This window comes from Tubulanus polymorphus, chromosome 5 (genome assembly GCF_964204645.1).
Source record: "Tubulanus polymorphus chromosome 5, tnTubPoly1.2, whole genome shotgun sequence".
NCBI classification, from domain to species: domain Eukaryota; kingdom Metazoa; phylum Nemertea; class Palaeonemertea; order Tubulaniformes; family Tubulanidae; genus Tubulanus; species Tubulanus polymorphus.
This window is the reverse complement of record NC_134029.1, coordinates 7,628,522-7,649,596: the sequence shown is the minus strand read 5'-3', so window position 1 is coordinate 7,649,596 and position 21,075 is coordinate 7,628,522. Positions and strand designations below refer to the sequence as shown.

General features: G+C 38.8%; 2 protein-coding genes across 2 annotated transcripts in view; both read left to right on the top strand.

The window, feature by feature from the left end:
* The window catches only part of LOC141905557 (transient receptor potential cation channel subfamily M member 3-like), a gene marked incomplete at its 3' end in the record, with an annotated part of 51,017 nt that extends 50,879 nt beyond the window's left edge, over positions 1–138 (top strand). Inside the window, exon 6 of the mRNA XM_074794464.1 lies at positions 39–138. Coding sequence (XP_074650565.1) covers positions 39–138 — 100 coding nt within the window. The remainder of the gene's footprint in view (positions 1–38) is intronic.
* On the top strand, positions 101–20,942 carry LOC141906014 (transient receptor potential cation channel subfamily M member 3-like). Its single transcript, XM_074795156.1, has 25 exons — positions 101–204; positions 2,435–2,648; positions 3,130–3,254; positions 3,715–3,886; positions 4,479–4,671; positions 4,825–4,948; positions 5,031–5,207; positions 5,457–5,591; positions 5,712–5,762; positions 5,923–6,054; positions 7,167–7,193; positions 8,479–8,499; positions 11,952–12,122; positions 12,326–12,423; positions 12,690–12,918; positions 13,315–13,488; positions 13,966–13,995; positions 14,675–14,887; positions 14,964–15,092; positions 15,449–15,697; positions 16,294–16,468; positions 16,651–16,774; positions 16,983–17,173; positions 17,517–17,649; positions 17,982–20,942. Exons 1-25 carry the CDS (start codon positions 142–144, stop codon positions 19,351–19,353), a joined length of 4,722 nt encoding a protein of 1,573 aa, XP_074651257.1. The 5' UTR covers positions 101–141; the 3' UTR covers positions 19,354–20,942.
* The last annotated feature ends 133 nt before the right edge of the window (positions 20,943–21,075 follow it).

The following is a 21,075-nucleotide window of genomic DNA, read 5'->3' as shown; positions in this document are numbered from 1 at the left end:
ATACATGTACTCATACTTTGATCTTGTCTTCAAATTAGGTGCGGCTGTGGTCGGGATGAACTGCATCATTACTACCTGCCTCCGCAGCCGGCTCAACAGATACCCGGAGACAAATGGACCGTCGGAAAACATACGGAACTTATGCCGACCGATGCTTACGGCACAATCGAATTCCAAGGCTACACTCATCCTACAAAAGCACAGGTAAAAGATCTCCACAGAAGTGAAATTTTTTGTTCTGAATCAACGGGTGTGAATGATGAACTCGGAAATATCCCAATCTCATAATTTCTGAATACACTAACAAAGATTTACATTGGCTTGGGAAAAATTCCTCATTAACCCTTTCAGCGTGTCTACTCCACAGTGCGATGTATAGATAGATGATGGATTTTGTTAGTACACCGCATCGCAGTGTATTGATGTTATAAGTAATTAGTTTAGTTACTTTATCTATTGAAAGATGACAGCACCTGTCACAGTGAAATATAGTAACTAATAATATACCACGTCGCCGTGTAGAGGCACTAAAGGGGTATGCCCATTGTTCAACGCACTCGGGTAGAATCTTTAAGAATTTTCATTAATTCATAGATCTCCATTTTTGAAGTTCAGAATCCACGGATAAAGAATTGCCCTCATCAATTCAAAATATTTCCAATTGCGGGGTTCCTTATCAAATGATAAAGAAAATGAAATTTAGAAAATACCTCATCAATCCAAAAGATGTCCCTTCTGTATACCTTTGATCGTATTCATTAATGGCCACCTTTCAGCCTGACAGCAGTGGTGACAGAATAGTGATGACAGATATTGATATATCCACCCACTGCTGAATTTATTGAGATAAGAAAAATTCCACTTCCTATGCCGAGACTTCATAATCTATCAACTGTCATTAATTAACGCATTCTTAAATGGATGCAGAGTTGAATTGCTAAATTGATTCAGGTAATCTATATCCATCAATACTCAGAACCTTCATTGATTTTCAAAAGTCCTTAGCGTCCTTAAGTAACACGTATTGTAAGCAAAAATGCAATAGGTGATTTTAAATGGTACTCGTGCTAAAAGAACTTTTCCGAAAATTTCCATAAGAAGAAATCTTTTCATTACTGCGGTCATTGTAAGCACAGTCTGGAAGTAATTTGATGGAACCACATGAAATTTTCGAACATCACGAGTTCAACTTTAGCAAAATCGGTGGTGCATTTGCTGTATGTATATGATAAGATTGGGCTATGATAAATTGGTTGCTCGGGAGAAGAAAAAAAAGTAGGATTACGGAACGAAGCTTTTGAGATATTCGCCTATTTATTTGAAATGTCTATAGAATTGACAGCTAAATTTCTGCGATGATTTATGACAATGATGTATGATACTGTCACGCTTAGAAATAAATGTTGATCTTGAAATTAGAATTGGAATCGGGATATACCGTATTTGCATTCTGGCTTTGACGCCGGTTTCCGCATATTTGACTCGAACTCTGTTTGAATTATTCATTGGTGTGTTCTTCTTTCTGATGGTACACTGTGGCTTTCTTTCCATCACACGCTATTGAAAGGTCAGTTACAATCAAAAGTAGCGACCATTCCATGGGAACAGTTATTTATAGATGCGTAGATAAATTTAAGTTAAATCGTGACTGAAAACAATAGCAGTTCTTGGTCAGTAAGATATCTATAGAATTGGCTGAAAGGAATAAGTCCGCGCTAAGTGGGTCTGGATGTGCTACATTGTAGCCGCAATCACATGAGTGTTTTCGCCCGGGCGTTTTTGGAACGGAAAAGCGGTTCACACTGGTGCCAAATGGGCTGGTGTGTGTTTGGCCCAGGCCCTACCAAAAACGGACCAGGACCTAGCCAAATTTTAGCACGGGGCAAATGTTTGAGTGTTAATTGCAACTGGTTCGAGAAGTGACTCACTTCACTTTGTTTAAGCATTTTTTAGTATCAAATGAGTGGTTTACATGTGAACGTGCTCTCTAAATAAGCATGGGCCAAATTAGACTTGGCCCTGATCCGTGCCTATTTGTCTCCGTATGATCGCAGCTGTTTAGTTAGTAGAGCTATTTTTGAGTGTACTGTTCATCTACAAAGATAGCAACAAGGCAGCCAGCAGCAGGGCTAGCAGTGTATGTGAAACACGTATCTTTCCTAGAAACACATATTGAATTTACTAAAATTTTCAATGGACCTAGGTTATTGGTTGTTGCATATAAGTCCCTACTGAATGAGACAATTTGGCACAGATATTATGTCAGTATAAAAATGGTGATTGCATTGGTCCAAATATTTTATTGAGCCTTAAGACTTAGACTTTAGACAGAATCACCTTAGAACAACATCATTAACGATAGTCCAATGCACAACTTGTTTTACACCGCTGCTGTATGACTTTATATGTTTTTTTTTCAATTCCTTATTTTCAGTATGTGCGTCTGTCTCACGATACTCAGCCCGATCTCGTTCTACAATTACTGCTCAAAAACTGGAAACTCGAATTGCCGAAACTGCTCATTTCAGTCCACGGCGGAATCGCGAATTTCGAGTTGCAGCCGAAGCTGAAGCGCGTTTTCCGTAAGGGGCTTTTGAAAGCCGCGAAAACGACGGGAGCGTGGATCATTACCGGAGGAACCAACACCGGTAAGAACCGAAAAACTAGCCTAGCATTCACGGACGTCTAGACGGTAGAATACTTACTACATAAAGAGTTGCAAATGGATTATGAAAAATTGTATGAAGATGAAGCATAGTGTTAAATATTCTCAGTAGAGAAAATCGTCGCCGTTATCACGTGTGCTACTTTTTCAGAAGATATTGTTATTCTGCAGATTGTTGTTATTATTATTATTATTATTATTTTTATTATTATTCTTTTTTCACACTGCATTTTACTGAAAGAATATAACTTATCTCCGTATGCTCCTGTTCTCGGTGAAATCATATCATATCATTTGATTCTTTTTTCAAATTAGTGTTTAATGTGTACTTAGTTTCTATGCAAGTCTTGTCCTACTGTTACTATCAAAAGTTGTGAGTAAAGTTGGACCTATAAAGACGTATAAGTTAGGCATAATTAGGTTGTGTGCGCGGACATATGATGTGATTGTCAAACTATTCACAGGTGTTATGCGACACGTTGGAGATGCTCTGGTGGATCGTTCGGTAAAGCAGGCGAACAAGGTTGTCACATTAGGTGTAGCACCTTGGGGTGTAGTTGATGGAAGAGCTGAACTGATCGGCCGTGACGTAAGTAAAAACCTGTTGTCCCGTGAGTAAAAACTCTTGTGGCGCTGTTTTTAGATCAGCCATCTGATATCCGGGAGTTGATAACTAGGGGATAATGATCGAAAAAGAAACTATGATTATAATTGGCAAATTTTGAGTACTGAGGTGAATGTTATACTACTGCTACCCAATTTCATGAAGTTTGAATTTAGATTCAACTTTTGATTATTTTGATTCATGTGAAAAATCTGAAGAAAATTTGTATTTTTCACAAAGATAGCGGGATTAATTCTGTGGTTAAAATTGAAAATTTTACCGATCTTTAAAGATTTAAGTTATTAAAAATTATCCATTTAGCTAATGGTAGGTGATCACATATACTGTGGGTAGTTTCTAATTGCCAATTTCCACAGTTTGGCTCAGTACAAACCAGTTCTAACAGTTCTACTACTAAAAATATTAATTTTTCTCGACTTTTCAGGTTGTTCGTCCATACCACGCTATCGCAAAACCGAAGAGCAATTGCGCCGTCCTCAACAGCAATCATTCTTACTTCTTACTGGTCGATAATGGAACTGTTGGGAAATACGGCAGTGAAATTATTCTGAGGAGAAGATTGGAGAAGTACATTTCGCAACAAAGGCTTAATACGAGTGAGCATAAATTTCGTGATTTATAAGCACCACTGGGCCATTACTTTACTGAAAGCGGTTTTTGCGGTTCCCTAATAACGCCTATACTATTCTATTTCTGTACGTTATTACTACAGACAACAATCCGCTTAATGAGTTAATCTTATGATTAAAGTTATAACTAATCTTGGCGGATCCAGACATGCTCCCATTACAAGTTTCCCGTGCCCTTTTGAAAATACAATGGCAATATTTTCAGGGCATTTTTCCACCTGCAAATAACAACATAGTAGTCTGCAGCATAAGATTTAGCTTATATTCTCTTAATGTACGTCTCAAGTACCTAGAAGTTATATGAAAATGCATTGAAATTTCCAGACCCTTGTTTTGGCTGCGTGGATACTGGCCCTTTTTCAGTATAAGTGCCCTTTTCATTTCTTTCTGCTATCTGCCTCTGGATTCACCCCTGATATAAAACAGGGTAGAAGATTTTCTATGAATGATAGTTCATTATATTTCTATCCTTGGTCAAAGTATTTGCTTAATTTAGATGAAATCTTACACGTCACGTGAAATATCTCACTCATGTTCAATCTTGGTATCGTTTGTTAAGGATTAGGAGAGAAGGGTGATCGTGGTCAGGCCGTTCCGGTTGTATGTTTGATACTGGAAGGAGGAACCAATACGATTCGCACAGTGCTCGAACACGTAACCGATACGCCTCCCGTTCCCGTTGTTGTTTGTGATGGTAGTGGTCGCGCTGCTGATCTACTAGCTTTTACTCACAAATATTCCCAAGATGACGGGTATGTACGTTCTCCCTGACCTGGGTCCTATTGATGTGAAGATAGCAAAAATGGATGCCTGGCAAAAAACATGAACAAATGAAAATATGCGAAAACCAGTTGAGTCTGCATTTCAACATTAGAAAATCAAAAACTCTATGACTTCTTTTTCAGAACAATGCCGGAAAGTTTACGCGACCAGCTGATTTTGACGATCGAGAAAACCTTTCAATATAGCAAAGAACAAGCAGAGAAATTGTTCATCGAACTGATGATGTGCGTCAAGAAAAAGGAATTGGTAATTGGAGTGTATTTCGTTCAAATTCCGGAAAGAAAGAGATCCCAAAAAACCAACTCTTGACTTATCGCTGGTTTTTCAGATAACGGTATTCCGTATGGGTGAAGGTCCTTGTCAGGATATCGATTTGGCCATCTTAACAGCATTGCTCAAAGGACAAAGTTCGGCTACCGCGCCGGACCAGCTGAATCTGGCCCTGAATTGGAACAGGGTCGATATAGCTCGCAGTCATATCTTTGTATATGGACAAGAGTGGCCGGTAAGTACATAGGGTGTGGTTGATGACATTTTGGAAATATCGGCCATTTGCGATCGTGATCTTCTGGAAGCTGGAATATTCTTTTCGGTAGAAGATTTCTGCCATCACAGAGAATTCGGAACACCTTCCAAACGCGGCAATCAAAGGTGAAGTAGATAATTCTTCTTCCAGAAGTGCACGAATGTAAAGGATCGTAGTAATTAAGCTACGGGGTATCACCACCATGCTCTCCATATTTCACATTTACAGGAAGGGTCTTTGGAGCAAGCTATGATGGATGCTTTGGTCAATGATCGTGTTGACTTCGTGAAACTCCTGCTTGAAAATGGAGTCAGCATGCAAAAATTTCTGACCATCCCCAGGTTGGAAGAACTGTATAATACGGTAGGTTGTCGTATTGATGATACGTAAAGAGAATCGCTGCCATCTAATGGCCATGATACTCCCTCCTGAGATCGATAAGAATTTCAATCTTGTTGATTAATTTGAAATTTAATCTTTCAGAAATGTGGTCCATCGAACACTCTTCGTTATCTGGTCAGAGACGTGAAAAAGGTATCGTTCAGTCGAATACAATCCAATTCTGCCATCTTGGCAATGTCTTGATTGTCTCATTCAGGCATTTCAACAAGTCTCCAGTGCTACTATACCCGAAATCGATATATATTTTACATCTCCAAATCACCTTAAGTAAATTCTTTACTCTATATTTCAGAATATGCCCGCCGACTATCGTTACACAATCACTGACATCGGTCTCACGATCGAGCACCTAATGGGCGGGGCTTATCGGGCGTCGTACTGTCGAAAGAAATTCAAGACTCTCTACAACGCAGTGATGAAAAGGGTAAGCATTTCTAAAAAAGAAACAGGTGTATTTGAATAACGAAAATTTTAAATCTCTTAGTTGAAAGCCCTGCCCTGTTTGATAGACAGGAATTTCGCCGAACCCAGGTGGAAATGTGTCAGTTTTTCAGTTATTTGAATCGAATCTAAGAGGAATCAATAGTCTGATAGAAAAATTTGTTCTCCAGGGATGTGTCATGATTAGTTTTTATCAACAGTCTTCTATTTTTCAATGACTTTACAATTGAAATTCATATTTTCGGAAAAAATTAACTCAAGGGTCACAGTTAGCAGTTTGCCTATGGGTGGGTTAGCGTGTTACTCCTACCGGTTTTTCTTCTGACAGTTTCCAGCACACATTGTGTTTGGCCCATGCAATTATTAATAAGATGCACGTATCAATCTACCCAATTCACATGCTTTATGTACGTCCAAAGACATAGCTAACTTGTAGCGCCAGTCACTATATCAGAGATGGATCCAGGGTCGAAAGGAAGGCGGTTTCGTAGAAATATAGACCCTTTTTCCGAGCTTCGCTGCGATTTCATTTGCTCTCATACAAAGTTAGACTTCAAAAATCTTCAGTCTAATATTTGGATCCCCTGGATCCGCCACTGCATATATCATAATTGTGCATCTTAGTATCCAAGTCATCTGCACATGTACAGCTACATGATTTGGTAAACCGTAATCAGCTTGTCACACCTTCCATTTATCAACTACATGCGCATGTTAATTACTAAGGTCACATGCACATATAATCGCCCAGAGACGCATTATTTTATTCTATTGATGATGATCTGATGATACTACGTATTTTGTACACAGCGGATTGTGGTAGGTCGTCATGTACGTTCAAGCGAAATGTAACCGTGTATCTCGATTCAATGGCGCATGTTTCTGCTGCTGACTGTGTAACTCTTTATTTCGTTGTCGAATATTCATTGAATATGTCATATGCATCTTGATCTACGTAGTACGTACTCGAAATGTGAATGAAAATTTACTCGCGTCCCGTCGTGTTTTTTGCACCTACGACTCGGATTCATCCCCCGGTCCGATTCGAATTATGATTATTATCCTCTTATCGAGAAATGATTCTTGTGTTCTCAGAGTACCGGTTCACATCTGCATTTGTTTGTAAGTATACCTTACAGGTTCGTGTTTTTCGGGAGGGGCAGATTTTGTTCAGAGGCGGCATGATGAAATAAGGCCGTGGTTACACTACATTTCAAATCTGTTTCGTATCCACTTGCATGTGATATTTCTGATTGTGAGAAAATGTAGCATGTTCAAAGTATTAACCCTTTCAGTGCTGACTAATTGATACCCTAAAGTGCGGGAGGAAATTACAGGCATCCACTGTAATGCATCTCCACCACGCGCAGTGTATCATTAGTTACTTAAATCTAACTGTGTTTGACAGGTGCTGCCATCTTTCATTAGAGAATAAAACTTTTACGAATTACATCAATACACCACAGTGCGGTGTACTAGCGAAGTCAATCACCGATTTATACACCGCATCTTTCTGTACATTAGTGTTGATGTCATTAGATAGACCGCTACATAATTCAGAAGTAAAGCTGGATTGCCGGCAGAAAAGAAATCCTACTTATATACTTGAAGAACTAAGTACTACAAGTGGTGAAAAAATTTCATGGACCCTCCCGGATAGAGATGTAGTGTTAACCAAGGTCTTTAGGCATCGAGAGTTGGTTGAATTTTCCGGATGCATGCACGAAATACTAACTGATTCTGGGTTGAATTTGTGCATATAAACAGTGACTCTTTGTTTGATGCCTGAATCTCTGGTTTTTCTCTAACATGATTACAATATTCGAAGTTGCATGAACTAAAGAATCTGCTTCGACAGTGAACCCCTGACCCTAGTTCTTTGAATAACACGATACAACATTTTGTATAGTTTCTTAATAGTTATTTTTTGTTCATACAAAAAGTACAAAATGATTTTATTTTGATTCTAAATTTGAAGAAGTCCGACAATTTGAGTTCGAGAATATTTTGAATTCAAAGATATAGAAATATGCATTACCAACAGCAACTGCCAAATGAATGGATGAATTTTGCATCTGTTATATGGTTAGGTGAATATTCTCAAATTGTGGTTCTTTTCGAGTTTATACTGCACCCAATTGAAAGAAGCAAAATTGATTTATACTTAACTAATCTGAATTTTCCTGAATGCTGATCACGACAATGAATCGAATCTAAGAGGAATCAATAGTATGTATGTGTTGTAAGCTTATCGATATGAAACTATCGACTGAAAACCGCAAGATTCGATCTATTATGAAAAGAGGCGGTTTTTTATTCGAAATGAAACAGGTTTGTTACGTGTTACGTAACTGTTCTGCAAAATGTGGCTTAACCCAACAATGTGTCAATCTCTCTTTCCCCCAAGCATTCAGTCAGCGCGATGCAGGTATGGTGTCTCTATCTATTAATTATCTTTATCTCTCTTTCTTCTCTTTCTATTCTTCGTTCGTTACCTGGCCGTGTTCCATAGTAAGCCGAAGTTGAATGATTAGACATTTTTCAACTCAATCAAAGCCGCGATCACACGGAGACGATTTGGCCCGGGCCAAATTGGCACGGATCAGGCTCGAGTCAAATTTGGCGCGTGCCTAATTAGAGAGCGTTCACACGCAAACCATTCACTCGATACTAAACAATGGCCAAACGAAGCGAAGTGGATCATTTCCAGTGCCAGTTGCAATTCAAATGCAATCATTTGTCTGGTGCTAAAATTTGGTGCGGGCCTGGTCCAACTTTTTGGTCAGGCCAAATATGGGCCGGGCCAAAAATGCTCGTGTGATCGCGGCTCAAGAGTTGTCAACCTTCCTCAGAGACAGTTCCTCAGCAGGTGCGTTGGAAGCAATTTTTGATTGCCGCGGCCAATTGCCGATTTTTGACAGGTTCTAATATTGGCACGGTGCATTTACTTCAATTTCGTCAAAAACACGATGTAGAAAGAAACTCATTCAGTAAATTATTGCTGCTGCAGTCGCTATAGTTCCAACACCACTGCTCAGATACTGGTTAATTTAGGCTTGTGTCAAAAAAGTAGTTTATCTTTTTAAACTACTCTAGCTCTAAGAGTCGAATTTCGATTACTACTGCGGAACATCAGGGGTGACCTCTGAAAATGGCCTGCCTGTTGTCAACTGTTCTACTATTGGAGCGAGTGACGGTTCTTTTCCTTTCGAGAAATAGCAAATGAATTCTTTCACGCAGTGAATAAACTTCTATAACATCGGATACATGATGTTGAATCAAAATGCCATTTCTCAATCAATTGAACCGTTACATTCGAGTTTGTTTTTTTCTCGTTTCTAAAAACGTTTCGCGCATGATTGTTGTGTTTCGTGTTACTGCATGGTTTTTGCGTTATTTGTACGACGAGTCAATGTGAATATTACTGCTGCCAGTAATATACTTATGCTTCTCGATCACCCGGTTCGTCGTCGACGTCGTCCGAAAATGTTTCGGTTTCATTTATGCGGTTGTCTTTCGGAAATTGTTACGAATTTTCTGTTCAGTAGAAGCACACGATTTCGAAAAAAGAAATCGGTAATTTTAACGCCGTTAGATATAACTTAGCAAACCTTTTCTAACATCTAATTCCGCACCGAAGGTTAGAGGTTCTTTTTTGTTCTTTCGATTTCTTTGAGTTTCTTTTATCGACCCGAATGCCGATGAATGAATGTTGTGCTATATAACACCACTTTCGATAGCGTAGTCGTGTATTTTCTTATTAAATTCTTTCAGATATTTTGTAAGACCACGTCACAATAGTTGCCGTTCCACGCGGCTAGAATGTTACGTAATTTCGCCGTGTAACAAAACCTTTTCGTAAATCTTCTTTTTTTTTATATTAACCTTTATTTCATACAGAGTAAATGAACAAGTATCATGCTTGCTGAAGTCCAAAGGACATTATTAGCAATACATAGAGAGAATTATATCTTATGTAATTGATGAAATATTGTTACTTAAATTACAAGAATTTACATTTGAATGATATAACAGATATTTATAGCAAGGAACATAATAACTATCAATGCCATTATCATTATGATAAGAATAGTAGCAAATATAGTTATAATGATAAATAGTACAAGTAATGATGAGTAATGAATAGTAAATCTTTTTTCTGAAGGTAGTAAGTTGCATTTTTCAGCCAAGCATTAGTATGACATTTCTTCATATGGTAAACTATTCGTGATACACGAGACAAAATCTCCATATTACTGCCTATTTATTCCTACGTAATGTAGATTTATCACAGGCTGAGAAAACAGGACAATTTTAGGAACGACAGTGAATACATGAAAGATTCATTTAGCGCATTCGTTCCCATACATTGCTTAATCCTTTGGTGCAAAATTCCAATAGAAGCGCTAGATTTCTGAGTATGATTGATACAGATGTTGTTTGTTCGCTACGACCCTGGACCCAACTTCATACTGCCTCTACTGATTTCAACTCAGGAGTCAAACCATACGGCGAATTGTGTGGAACTGCGTCCTTGAGTGGTCGTATCAGGTCGTTTATAACAACTATCTGTTTTGTTATCTAAATTCTCTGCACAGTTTGCTTATGCAAATCAAAATCGAATCAAAATCAAGCGATAATTAGGTTGTACCATGGTTGTACTAGTAAACAAAACATTCATTTCGAAGATTGTGATGTTTTTGTATTTTTCATGTACTCTAGTTGATTTCTTCTATTGCCTTTTCTCCCAGCCTGTCTTATAAGTATCAAATCCAGGGAAGAAAAACATATAGATTTATTGTCATTAATTCCGTGAAATATCTATGGTGATTGGAACGCTAGCTAAATCGTCTCAAATAGTTTTGAGACGGTGCTGTACTTAATTTGATGTTAAAGATTTCTATTGATTTTTGATTTAAAGTAATCAATGAAAAATGCACCGGTTTCTTTTTTTCGCAACCGATCTGCACCATCGGCGCGAACGAATATTATAGGGGTTCGATCATCCTACGGCGTGTTTTAATTTTTCATTACGCGTCTTATCCGAAGCTGAGATTGTTTCTGACAAGCGGGCGTTAATCCCGAAATCTCATTAATAGTGGAATGTAAATTCTTTCCATTAAGAGGTAGCCTGCGGTTGAAGTGCGGCGGATCGACCCCTGACAATTTGATGGCATAATTTCAGTCCCGAAGTTGTTCGTTTGTTTTATCGAAGAAGTTGAATAAGTGTAGTTCAGTCAGAGTATGGACTCTAAAAATTAATCGTTCGTTTTAGAGTCCATGCTCACAGTGAAATGAAGAGAAATATTTGCACCTTGATACTATATAAGCTTTCATCACAATGGGATTTAGGTTGCATTGGAAATATCTTACTATGTATAGACTCAAAGCCCAGTACCGCAATTGTTGTTTGAGTAAAGTTTATTTGATTCTCATACTCTTTACGTAGAGTCTGAAATTCGACTCGCAACTGGGTTCTGTGCTGTGGGTCACTATTTCAATTTGCATGAGACAAAAGATTCCTATAGCACTAAAGCATCACTCAGTCATTCTTATCAAAGTCCTATGAACATGATTCAGGGGAGCACGGAAACGAACGTATTTGATCTTGGAAACGTTTTTCTCGAAACCATGTTTCTAGTACCCGTAAAGGCGCACGACATAGGGAGACAGAGGGAAACACGTTTCACGGAAACATGTTTCGGTTTTCGAGTTACCCTGGTTTGTGCCTGTTGGGCTTAAGGATGGACACATTGCTAGTTAAGTTCTCTAGAACTCTGAAGTCAAAATAAGAAGAGTTAACGTGGTCCTTGTTCCAAAATTTGATACCATTGATAATGAGTTGAAAGGCTGTCATTTTGTGTCGATTTATCCGTTTAGGGACATCACATAGCGAATATTGTACCAGACGTACCACTGCCTGTTGATCGTATCAACTACCAAGATGTGTTCACTTATCCATTTCACGACCTAATGGTATGGGCCGTTTTGATGAAGCGACAAAAGATGGCGTTGTTCATGTGGCAACACGGCGAAGAACCTCTGGGCAAGGTGAGATATGACGTCGAATTTCTCTTTTTCAGCTTCGTTAGTTTTTCTTCGAAAAGTAATTTTCTCGAGGTTGAATAGCCTTGAAACGTTTGCCCGATGACCTTGAACCTTGGTGGCAAAATGTTTTTGAGTGAATTGTCAGACAAACCTCTTTAGATGGAATGTAGGTATGTAGCAGCTCACGCAATTTTTCTGTTATGTAGGCATTAGTCGCGTGTAAACTATATAAATCTATGGCACATGAAGCTGCTCAGGATGACCTCGAGGTTGAATTATCTGATGAACTTAAAGCCTATGCAAAGTAAGTCAAGTTTTAGATTATATAGTTAAAGATTCATTTCATCAAAGAACAACTGCCTTGATGTAAGACCCGGCTAAGTCTTGGTCCCATAACCAATCGTTACAACTATGTTTCTGACATAGGTATATGGACAATAAAAATCTGACTGTGGTCCGGACTAAATTCTTATTTTCATCCAGACTAATCTTAAACTTTCACAACGCCGTATTATACCGAGTATAACCCGAGTTCAATTTCAATTGAAGTTAAATGAAATCGTTTTGCAGAGAGTTTGGTCAGCTAGCTTTAGAGTTGTTGGATCATTGTTATCAGCAAGATGACGAGGCGACTCAACAACTGTTGACGTATGAACTGAAATATTGGAGTGATCAAACTTGTTTAAGTCTCGCTGTCTCGGCGTGTCATCGTGATCTGATTGCTCATCCTTGTTGTCAAATGTTGCTCACTGATATGTGGATGGGTGGTCTCCGTATGCGCAAATACACTAGTCTCAAGGTACGTATAAATCTGAGCCTGTGTTGTGGATCCAGATGACTTAAACCACAAACCACAATCATGCAGAGTCGATTTGGCCAAGATCAAATTTGCCCAGTGCATAATTAGAGAGTGCGTTCACACACAAACCTCTCACTCAATAAACTAAAAATTCCGTGACAAAGCCAAGCGAGTCACTCCCGGAACCCGTTTTGGTTCTTGCCTGGTCCGATGCTGGGGCAAACAGGCAAACATAAGACCAAGAAATTCCTTGGATTCACTAATTTTGTGTTATAACATGGAAAAATCAAGAAAAACGCTGGGAATTTGTAAATTGGCAGAAAGCGGCCACCCTGGTATATAAAATGTCCTTAAAGATGAATATCAAACCAGATTCTGCGCTCTCATTCTTTCTAGGTTTTGATGGGTATATTGTTGCCTTTGACGATTATCGCACTGGAATTCAAAAGTAAAGAAGAGTTGCAACTGATGCCACAGACGATGGAGGAACATATTTGGGAGCTAGAACAAAGCAGCATCAGCTCAGACGACAGCATATCGGTCAATTCCGACGATTCTCAGGATCAAGAGGTACGTACGAATGAGTCGCGATATCGCCCAGCCGAATGTCTGCTTAGGAATGATAAAAACCTGATTTTTAACAGCATAGCTGCTGATAAGAGATTAACTAAATCCTAGTCAAATAATTCGAGTTTATTAGACTTAACATTAGTCCCTATACTCATTGATAGTGGTGAAAAAGGTCAGTGCTTCTAATTGCATATTCGTGCCTAGTCTTAGAAATTCTTCAGTCATTTTTGTAGAAGAATGTTTGAGACTAGTGTGAAGTGAGTGGTTTAAACCATTGTCTCTCGTCTCGCCAATCCAGGATTCACACGCTTGAATACTGTAACAACAGCAGAGTTTCTCTGGTCATCTTCCCTTTAAAAACAGGAAAAAGAAACGCTGAATAATGCCGAAAAAATTAGATTGTTAGATAAGTTTCCTCATTTTGAGCAGGTTTCGCGTGGTGTATATTATTCTAAATGTATAATACTCATATTGTAGCAAAAACATCCCACAAATTCTACTATGGAGGTAATGAACTATTCTCTCTTTCAATATAATAGCATTAAGCATGTCTAACACCACTTACACACTTTCAGCATGGATTTATGTTGTCGTTCAAAACACTGATTTTCAACGTATTGAGTTAATTGTACACTTTAATTGATTTCATTGTTTTTCGTCACTCACAATTTTTATTCAAATTCAAGACAATAACGAAAATACTGCATGAAATCACAGAAACTGGAAACGTTTATTTTTCATGCTATAGTACTTGGTGATTCCTTCTTACAGATGTACACATTTTGATATCCGGTATAGCCAAACGTTTTAAGCCAATTGCCCCCCGAATCCTGGTGACAACAGAGTTTTTTAGTCAATATTTCTCTAGCCCCTCCCTCCCCTCATGATGGAAGAAAAGAAACCCCAAACCTGTTAATAATGAAAATTCCCTAGTTGGCACTCCTCAGCGGGTTGAGGGTTGAAAAATATATTCAATATTACGAATTTCTACGCATGGATTTATTCTAAAATGTTTCTTTCAAAACACTTTGACCAAATTCTAATATTTGTGTTGTAAAGCCTTTCCTAACGCATGTGTTTTGCGCACACGTCCAATAACTCGGCACGGCCCTGCTCACGGCATGTAATGAAGATTTAGAAAATTATTTCAGAAATTAAAATGAATGCCTTCTTCTCTTTCGTTCAGGAGACACGGTTCACAGGCAACAATCATATATTTGAAAACAGCACGTTGAAACAAGGTTTATCAGGGGACACAATCGACCACACCGACATAATCTCAAATAAAAGCCATTTTTCTGCTGGCCTGTTCAACTTTAAACGTCGAAGCCCGCTGAAAATTGGCAAAAAGATTTATGAATTCTATGCAGCTCCTATTACCAAGTTTTGGCTTCATACAGTAAGTTTGTTTTGTAAGAAAAATGTCAAGTACAATAGACTAGGGTTGAATTCTAATATGGCCTTGTTTTCTGTAGATGGCATATATAGGCTTTATGATGTTGTTTAACTATGTTGTGCTCGTGAAACTCAATGACAGTCCAAGCTGGCAGGAAATATACGTTATAGCATATATCTTCACTACACTGATGGAGAAAATCCGCGAGGTGAGTATCCGAACTTGCTTCAAGTCCTTCTGGAACATTTATGGTCAAGTTAATGATGATGCCAAACATTCTTAATTCACCTATTTCACTGATAGAAATGATTACTACTGGCACATTCATACGTTGGTATTACAGTCAAACCTGCTTTATTCCAGTTCTGTTTAATCTAGAATTTGATCTTTTTCCTTGCCACCTACATAAATTACCAGATATCCGAAACAGATTGTCTGATTAAGTGGTGTTGACTGTTAAATCAGACCACAACCTGGTCTTGTCAAAGTCATCTAACCGTTTGCTTTCAAATTCTTCTCTAACATCATTCAATTGATCATCGAAAACTTGGTTTCCAATTTCAGATTATCTCGTCAGAACCGGTGAAAATCATGCAAAAGTTTAATGTTTACTTCGGCGATCTGTGGAATATATGCGACACGCTGGGTATACTGTTGTTCGTGATCGGCGTCTCGTTACGGTTGACCGAGGAGCACATGATGACCGGACGGGTGTTTTACTGCGTCGATATCATATTCTGGTACGTCAGAATTCTCGACATATTCAGCGTGAATAAATACCTCGGTCCGTACGTCATGATGGTCGGAAAAATGGTAAGTACATGTATTGCTAAAAGTTGAAAACCCATGGGCTTGAAATGTAGATTTCCAATCATTTTGCATATACAAAACCTTGCACGTAACGGGTACTTGAATTACCCGGTTATGTAGTATATTAACTCAATGATTGGCTTTCACCTACAATCATAGACTATTCGTCTGTCTGATAGTCTCAAGTCAATATTTACATTGAAACCAGGCATTCTTAGATTTATCGGTGTTGAAAGTCTTGAATTTTAGTTCCATCTTGATTTGGCTTTTTTTCGAACTCAAAATTCAATCTTATGTTCCGAAGCTAAATTCAAGATTTAAACTTGTTCATTTAGTATCTGTCTATATATATCGTCGGTTACAGGTAGTGGATATGATGACGTTCATAGTTATTCTACTGATCGTTTTAATGAGTTTCGGCGTTTGTCGACAGGCCATTCTCGAGCCGTATCAGCCACCGTCGTGGCACGTGGTCGCCGAAATATTTCATAAACCGTACTTCATGCTGTACGGTGAAGTTTACGCGAGTCAAATCAACCGTAAGTTGATTGTGTCGACGTAGTTGTTGTGTTTTTTGTGACTTGTTTTGCTTGTTTTAGGTCGTAGACATGTTAACATTCATTGTTATATTACTGATTGTCCTGATGAGTTTCGGAGTTTGCCGTCAGTCGCTTTTGAACCCGTACGAAGAACCGAATTGGCGGCTAGTTCGCGATATCTACCTCATGCCCTATTTTATGTTGTACGGAGAAGTTTACGCCCCCGAAATTGATCGTAAGTTGTAGCCCTTCTCAGAGGTGTTGGCAGGACTATCATTTATTTACATAATTTATGATCATTCTTTGTTTCAACTGTCTTCATTTACACTTTATGCATGTCTTTACGTGTTTGGACGGCAATGACAGGCATCATATTTTTTCAGGCGAACTGATTGCAATATTCGTTTCTTATTTCAGCCGAATGTGGTGGTCAAGGTGAAGTCCCTTGTCACCCGGGACGATGGCTCACTCCAGCTATTATGGCTGTATATCTTCTCGTTGCTAACATCCTTCTAATCAATCTGCTTATAGCTGTATTTAAGTAAGTAATCAATTGTGTCAGAAAATATTTAAACATTGGCTACACATATCCCGGCAATACTGCCAGTCTTCTATGGCACTATGGTAAATTCTCAAAACCATCACATTTAAATCTCTGCATAGGATAATGGCGCATGTTAGGATGTGGCTTTACCAGGATTCTTGTTCAGTCACTATGTTTAACCGGCTTCTAATTTTGCACGTTACAGTAGCACATTTCAAGCTGTGAATGGTATATCCCGACAAGTGTGGAAGTTTCAAAGATACAGTCTGACGCTAGAGTACGAACAAAAGCCATTATTACCACCGCCTGCAATAGTAATCAGCCATTTTGTGATGGTTGTACGGTTTCTGAGGAGGAAATGTAAGGGAAAGAGAGATTTCTTCGATAATGGATTGAGTAAGTTTATATTGCTTACAATGTCTCAATAATTTTCGAGGACATTAATGCAGTTGATTCAATGATTTAAATCAATTTCAAAACTGGTCAAATTTTCATCTGTGAAAGTTGCTTGCACAGTGGTGAAAGCCACAGCAATTATACACTGAATTACGTTTTTTATCTTTGAATATCATGGTTTTGAAGAAATTGAAGTAAATTCGTTGCGGCAATATAACAGCAGAACCTGTCAAAAATCGGCTATTGACCACAGCAATCAAAAATTGCTTCCAATGTGCCTGTGGCATTGGTGGCGACAAAGCCTAAACGAAGTAATTTTTATGTTTGTTGTGTTTATTTCCAGAACTGTTTTTGTCTGATGAGGATGTCGAGAAGTTGCATGACTTTGAAGAGGAATGTATTGAAGATTATTTCCGCGAGCGGGAAAATCGTTTGGCCAGGTCGACCGATGAACGTATTCGTCAGACTAATGAACGGTAGGTATCATAGACCGTTACAGAAATGATAAAAGCTGTCCCACAAATCCTCCATCTTCCCTATGGGGGATTTTGTAGAGGTAGTCATCTTCAAGGGCAGGGCAGATCTAAGATTCTTTGAAGGCATGGACCTTGAAATTAGAATGGGTACTTAATTTGAAAAGGGAAGATTTGGCAATGCGAGGGCTGCAAGCCAAATATTGGTGGGGGTTCTGGTGGCCCTCCCACAGAAAATTTAGAACAAACAGAGGTTTATCTTGCCCTTATAAGTTATTTTAAGCGAATTTAACGACACCTTTCAGTCAACAGTCATTCATTCTTATTTTTTACAGAGTCGAAAACATGTCTCTGAGACTCGACGACATGAATCAGCGTGGAAACTCGTTGAAGCTGTCTTTACAAACGGTTGACTACCGATTGGCTAAACTTGAAGATTTGCTGCTGCAAACGGCTGATTCGTTGCAGTCAATTCATCAATTCATGGCCGAACAAGCGTACATGCAACAAGATATCACTCAACAAGGCGAATTATCGTCGGACACCATGACTTTAACTCCACAAGATAGTTTGTGCGATGACTTCGGCGATATTTCGAGTGCGTCTACATCTGTCCATGATTTAAGTTTACGCTCGTGCGCGTCGCCGCTTATCGTTCATTCAAAGAAACCGATCAAAGAAAGTCGACTGAAACCGTTCACCGACTACACGAAGCCGTATGTGCGAAGGCCGCCGTTTTTTCGTAGCATGACAGTTCCCACCGTGCCGGAGGGCAGCTCGATATCGCATCAGCGCAACTTTCTTGCCGTTCCGTTGCCGAAACCGTACATGAGCACGCCTCCGAAATCGTCACTGTTCCACCGGCGCAAAGCTCTGCACATCGGCAAACTGCGCGAACAAGTTGCCGAAGATAAGAAAACCATCGATCAGCAAAGCGCGATGCAAAACGTTCTCACCGTATCGAAGCCTCAAACGAATAACAATACGTCGAAAACTGATTCCACGGTTTCTCTCAATAGTATATCTTCAAGCGTTCAGCCTAATAAACTCGGCGGCGCCGGTGATATCAACGATATCAAGCGTTCGGCCTCGGCGGAAATGCTTCCGAACGTCTCTACGCCGGAGAAAGAACGCACTTTCGACGATACGGCGTCGGCTGCCGGCGACGTAGCAAATCCGGTCGCGTATACGCCGATCCCGCCGATATTAACCGCTCTACGATCCGAGTACACGAGCATAACCGACGAGATAGACACGTCGTGCATATTGCCCGATAGTCCGTCTGGTAGTCCGACGACTCCGCGGGCGAGCCGCGTATTCTTTGCGTCGTCGCTCGAGGGCGTAAACGAGCCGCCGGTGCGCGCGCCAAAATTGTCGAAACGCGACAAACGCAAACCGGCGCCGCCGCGACAGCAAGCGCTGAAAAACGAAGCGGTCATGCTGAAACACGCCGAAGAAAGCGAGAAACAGCAAATGGAACGCGTCATTCGACATCGGCTGCGACAGATTTCGATGTCGGAAAGCGACAGCATGAGCGATCTGGCGAAAATCGTCATCAACGAACTCGAAACAAACGGCGACGATCTGGTGAAAACGGAAGATGAAGATAATGGCGCCTCCGATGACGGCGGTTTACAAGATAACGATTCACGCAGCGGTATTCTAGATACGAGTATATTGTACACGGATGAAGCTACTAAATGTTGAATGTTTTTGCAAAAAATTGGTTTATACAGTAGAACTCAATTAATTCGGATCTCTAGGGACTGCCCAGATTTCTCCGAATTATGTAGAATCTGAATTATGAATGATGGTTTACATGGTTCCATGTTAAATGAACCAAATATTTCATCAGAATTAAATGAAAATCCGGATTGAAAAATTCTAATTAAGCAAATTCTACTGTACATGTACTCGTATCACTCTCACAAAATATCCTCTTCTATAGATTATTCTATGAATGATAAATCCTCGGTATCATTTTAGAACCTCTTTCTGACTTGTCTGTACAAGTTGTCTGAATAAGGTGATATTCTGAGGTACTAGTATGGAGGATCTATGGTACTGCAGTATGAGTAATGATAATATTCTTAATAATCGATTACCATTGGATAAACATATGACGCAGGACTATGAACAAATATAGACATGAATATGTTATAATGTATACTTGTGCCCGGATTGTTTGTAGACTAGGGGAGGCTTAACTTAATCGAGTTTAGGATAGTATTGAAGCTTAGACTGGAATCGGTTTCACAGCTGGGAGCTAAAATTTGACTCAATGCAACATTTTTACTCAAAGAGTCATCCAGAGTCTTGACCTGGAACAAGTTTCATTAGAACCTGTTAACATTATACTGATCAAAGTTAAATGAAATGTTAAGTCATTCTGTGAAACCTGCCTCTGGTCTATAAAACAGGGCCTTTACTAGTTGTTGGTTCTCTGTCGCCATAATATACAATATTAAACATTGTAATGATATCATTTGTAATGTAATACCAGTACAATGTACTTTTTGTTGATTTTCTGTGATTAGAAAATTACGTAGGTAGATTTATAAGTGATATGTATTCATCCCTAGTTTTTACTATTCGGTTATGAATTCAAAACTTTCTGTTTAACCAATAGTAGTAGCTGCTGAAAATCAAAAACCGATTAATACTTGTTTCATGAAACTGATTTCGACGAATGAACAAAAGTGAATGGCAACATAAGAAATATATTTTATTATTTATTTTTGAAAGGAAAAAAAGCTTTCAAATTTATATTTGAATACATGTATCGGAGAGCAAAAAGTAGCGATAAGTTTAGAAATACTAGCTATTCTTGTATAAAATGATAAATTATGAATATATTATGAAAAATTGCATGATATTTTTCCATGACTTGATTTATTGAGTTGCTGATGCATTCGAGATGCTGAAATGTATGTACCGTATTAAATTTAGATGATGCTGAAAGAATTTCGACTTTGGTTTAGGGAAATATATGCATACATAAAGATAGTTGATTGTGTATATATATATGATATGAATGTTAAATGTATTAGATTTAGTCAATTTAAGTGTTTTAATCGTAGCAGCCGCTAGTGGATGTGTATGTGATGGTGTCGATGTTATATTATACAAACGTATATATTTAAAACTGTGAAACTTCGAGTAGAAAAGAAAATGTGCAAATCATACATGTGATGATGATCTCTTCGAGACTGTGATGACGAACTTCTTCTTAGTTCGAAAAAAATATGTAAATAAATGTTATTTTAACCAGGGAAGAAATGTTAATGACAATAAACTATTGAAATATTGAACAAAAAAAGTGCACGATGAAGCTGTTTTTTATGACCCAGGATATGCATACATCTTATCGAGGAGAGAGCACAGAAATGAGGATGTCTGACCCATAATGGTTATTGGTTCTCGGGTTTC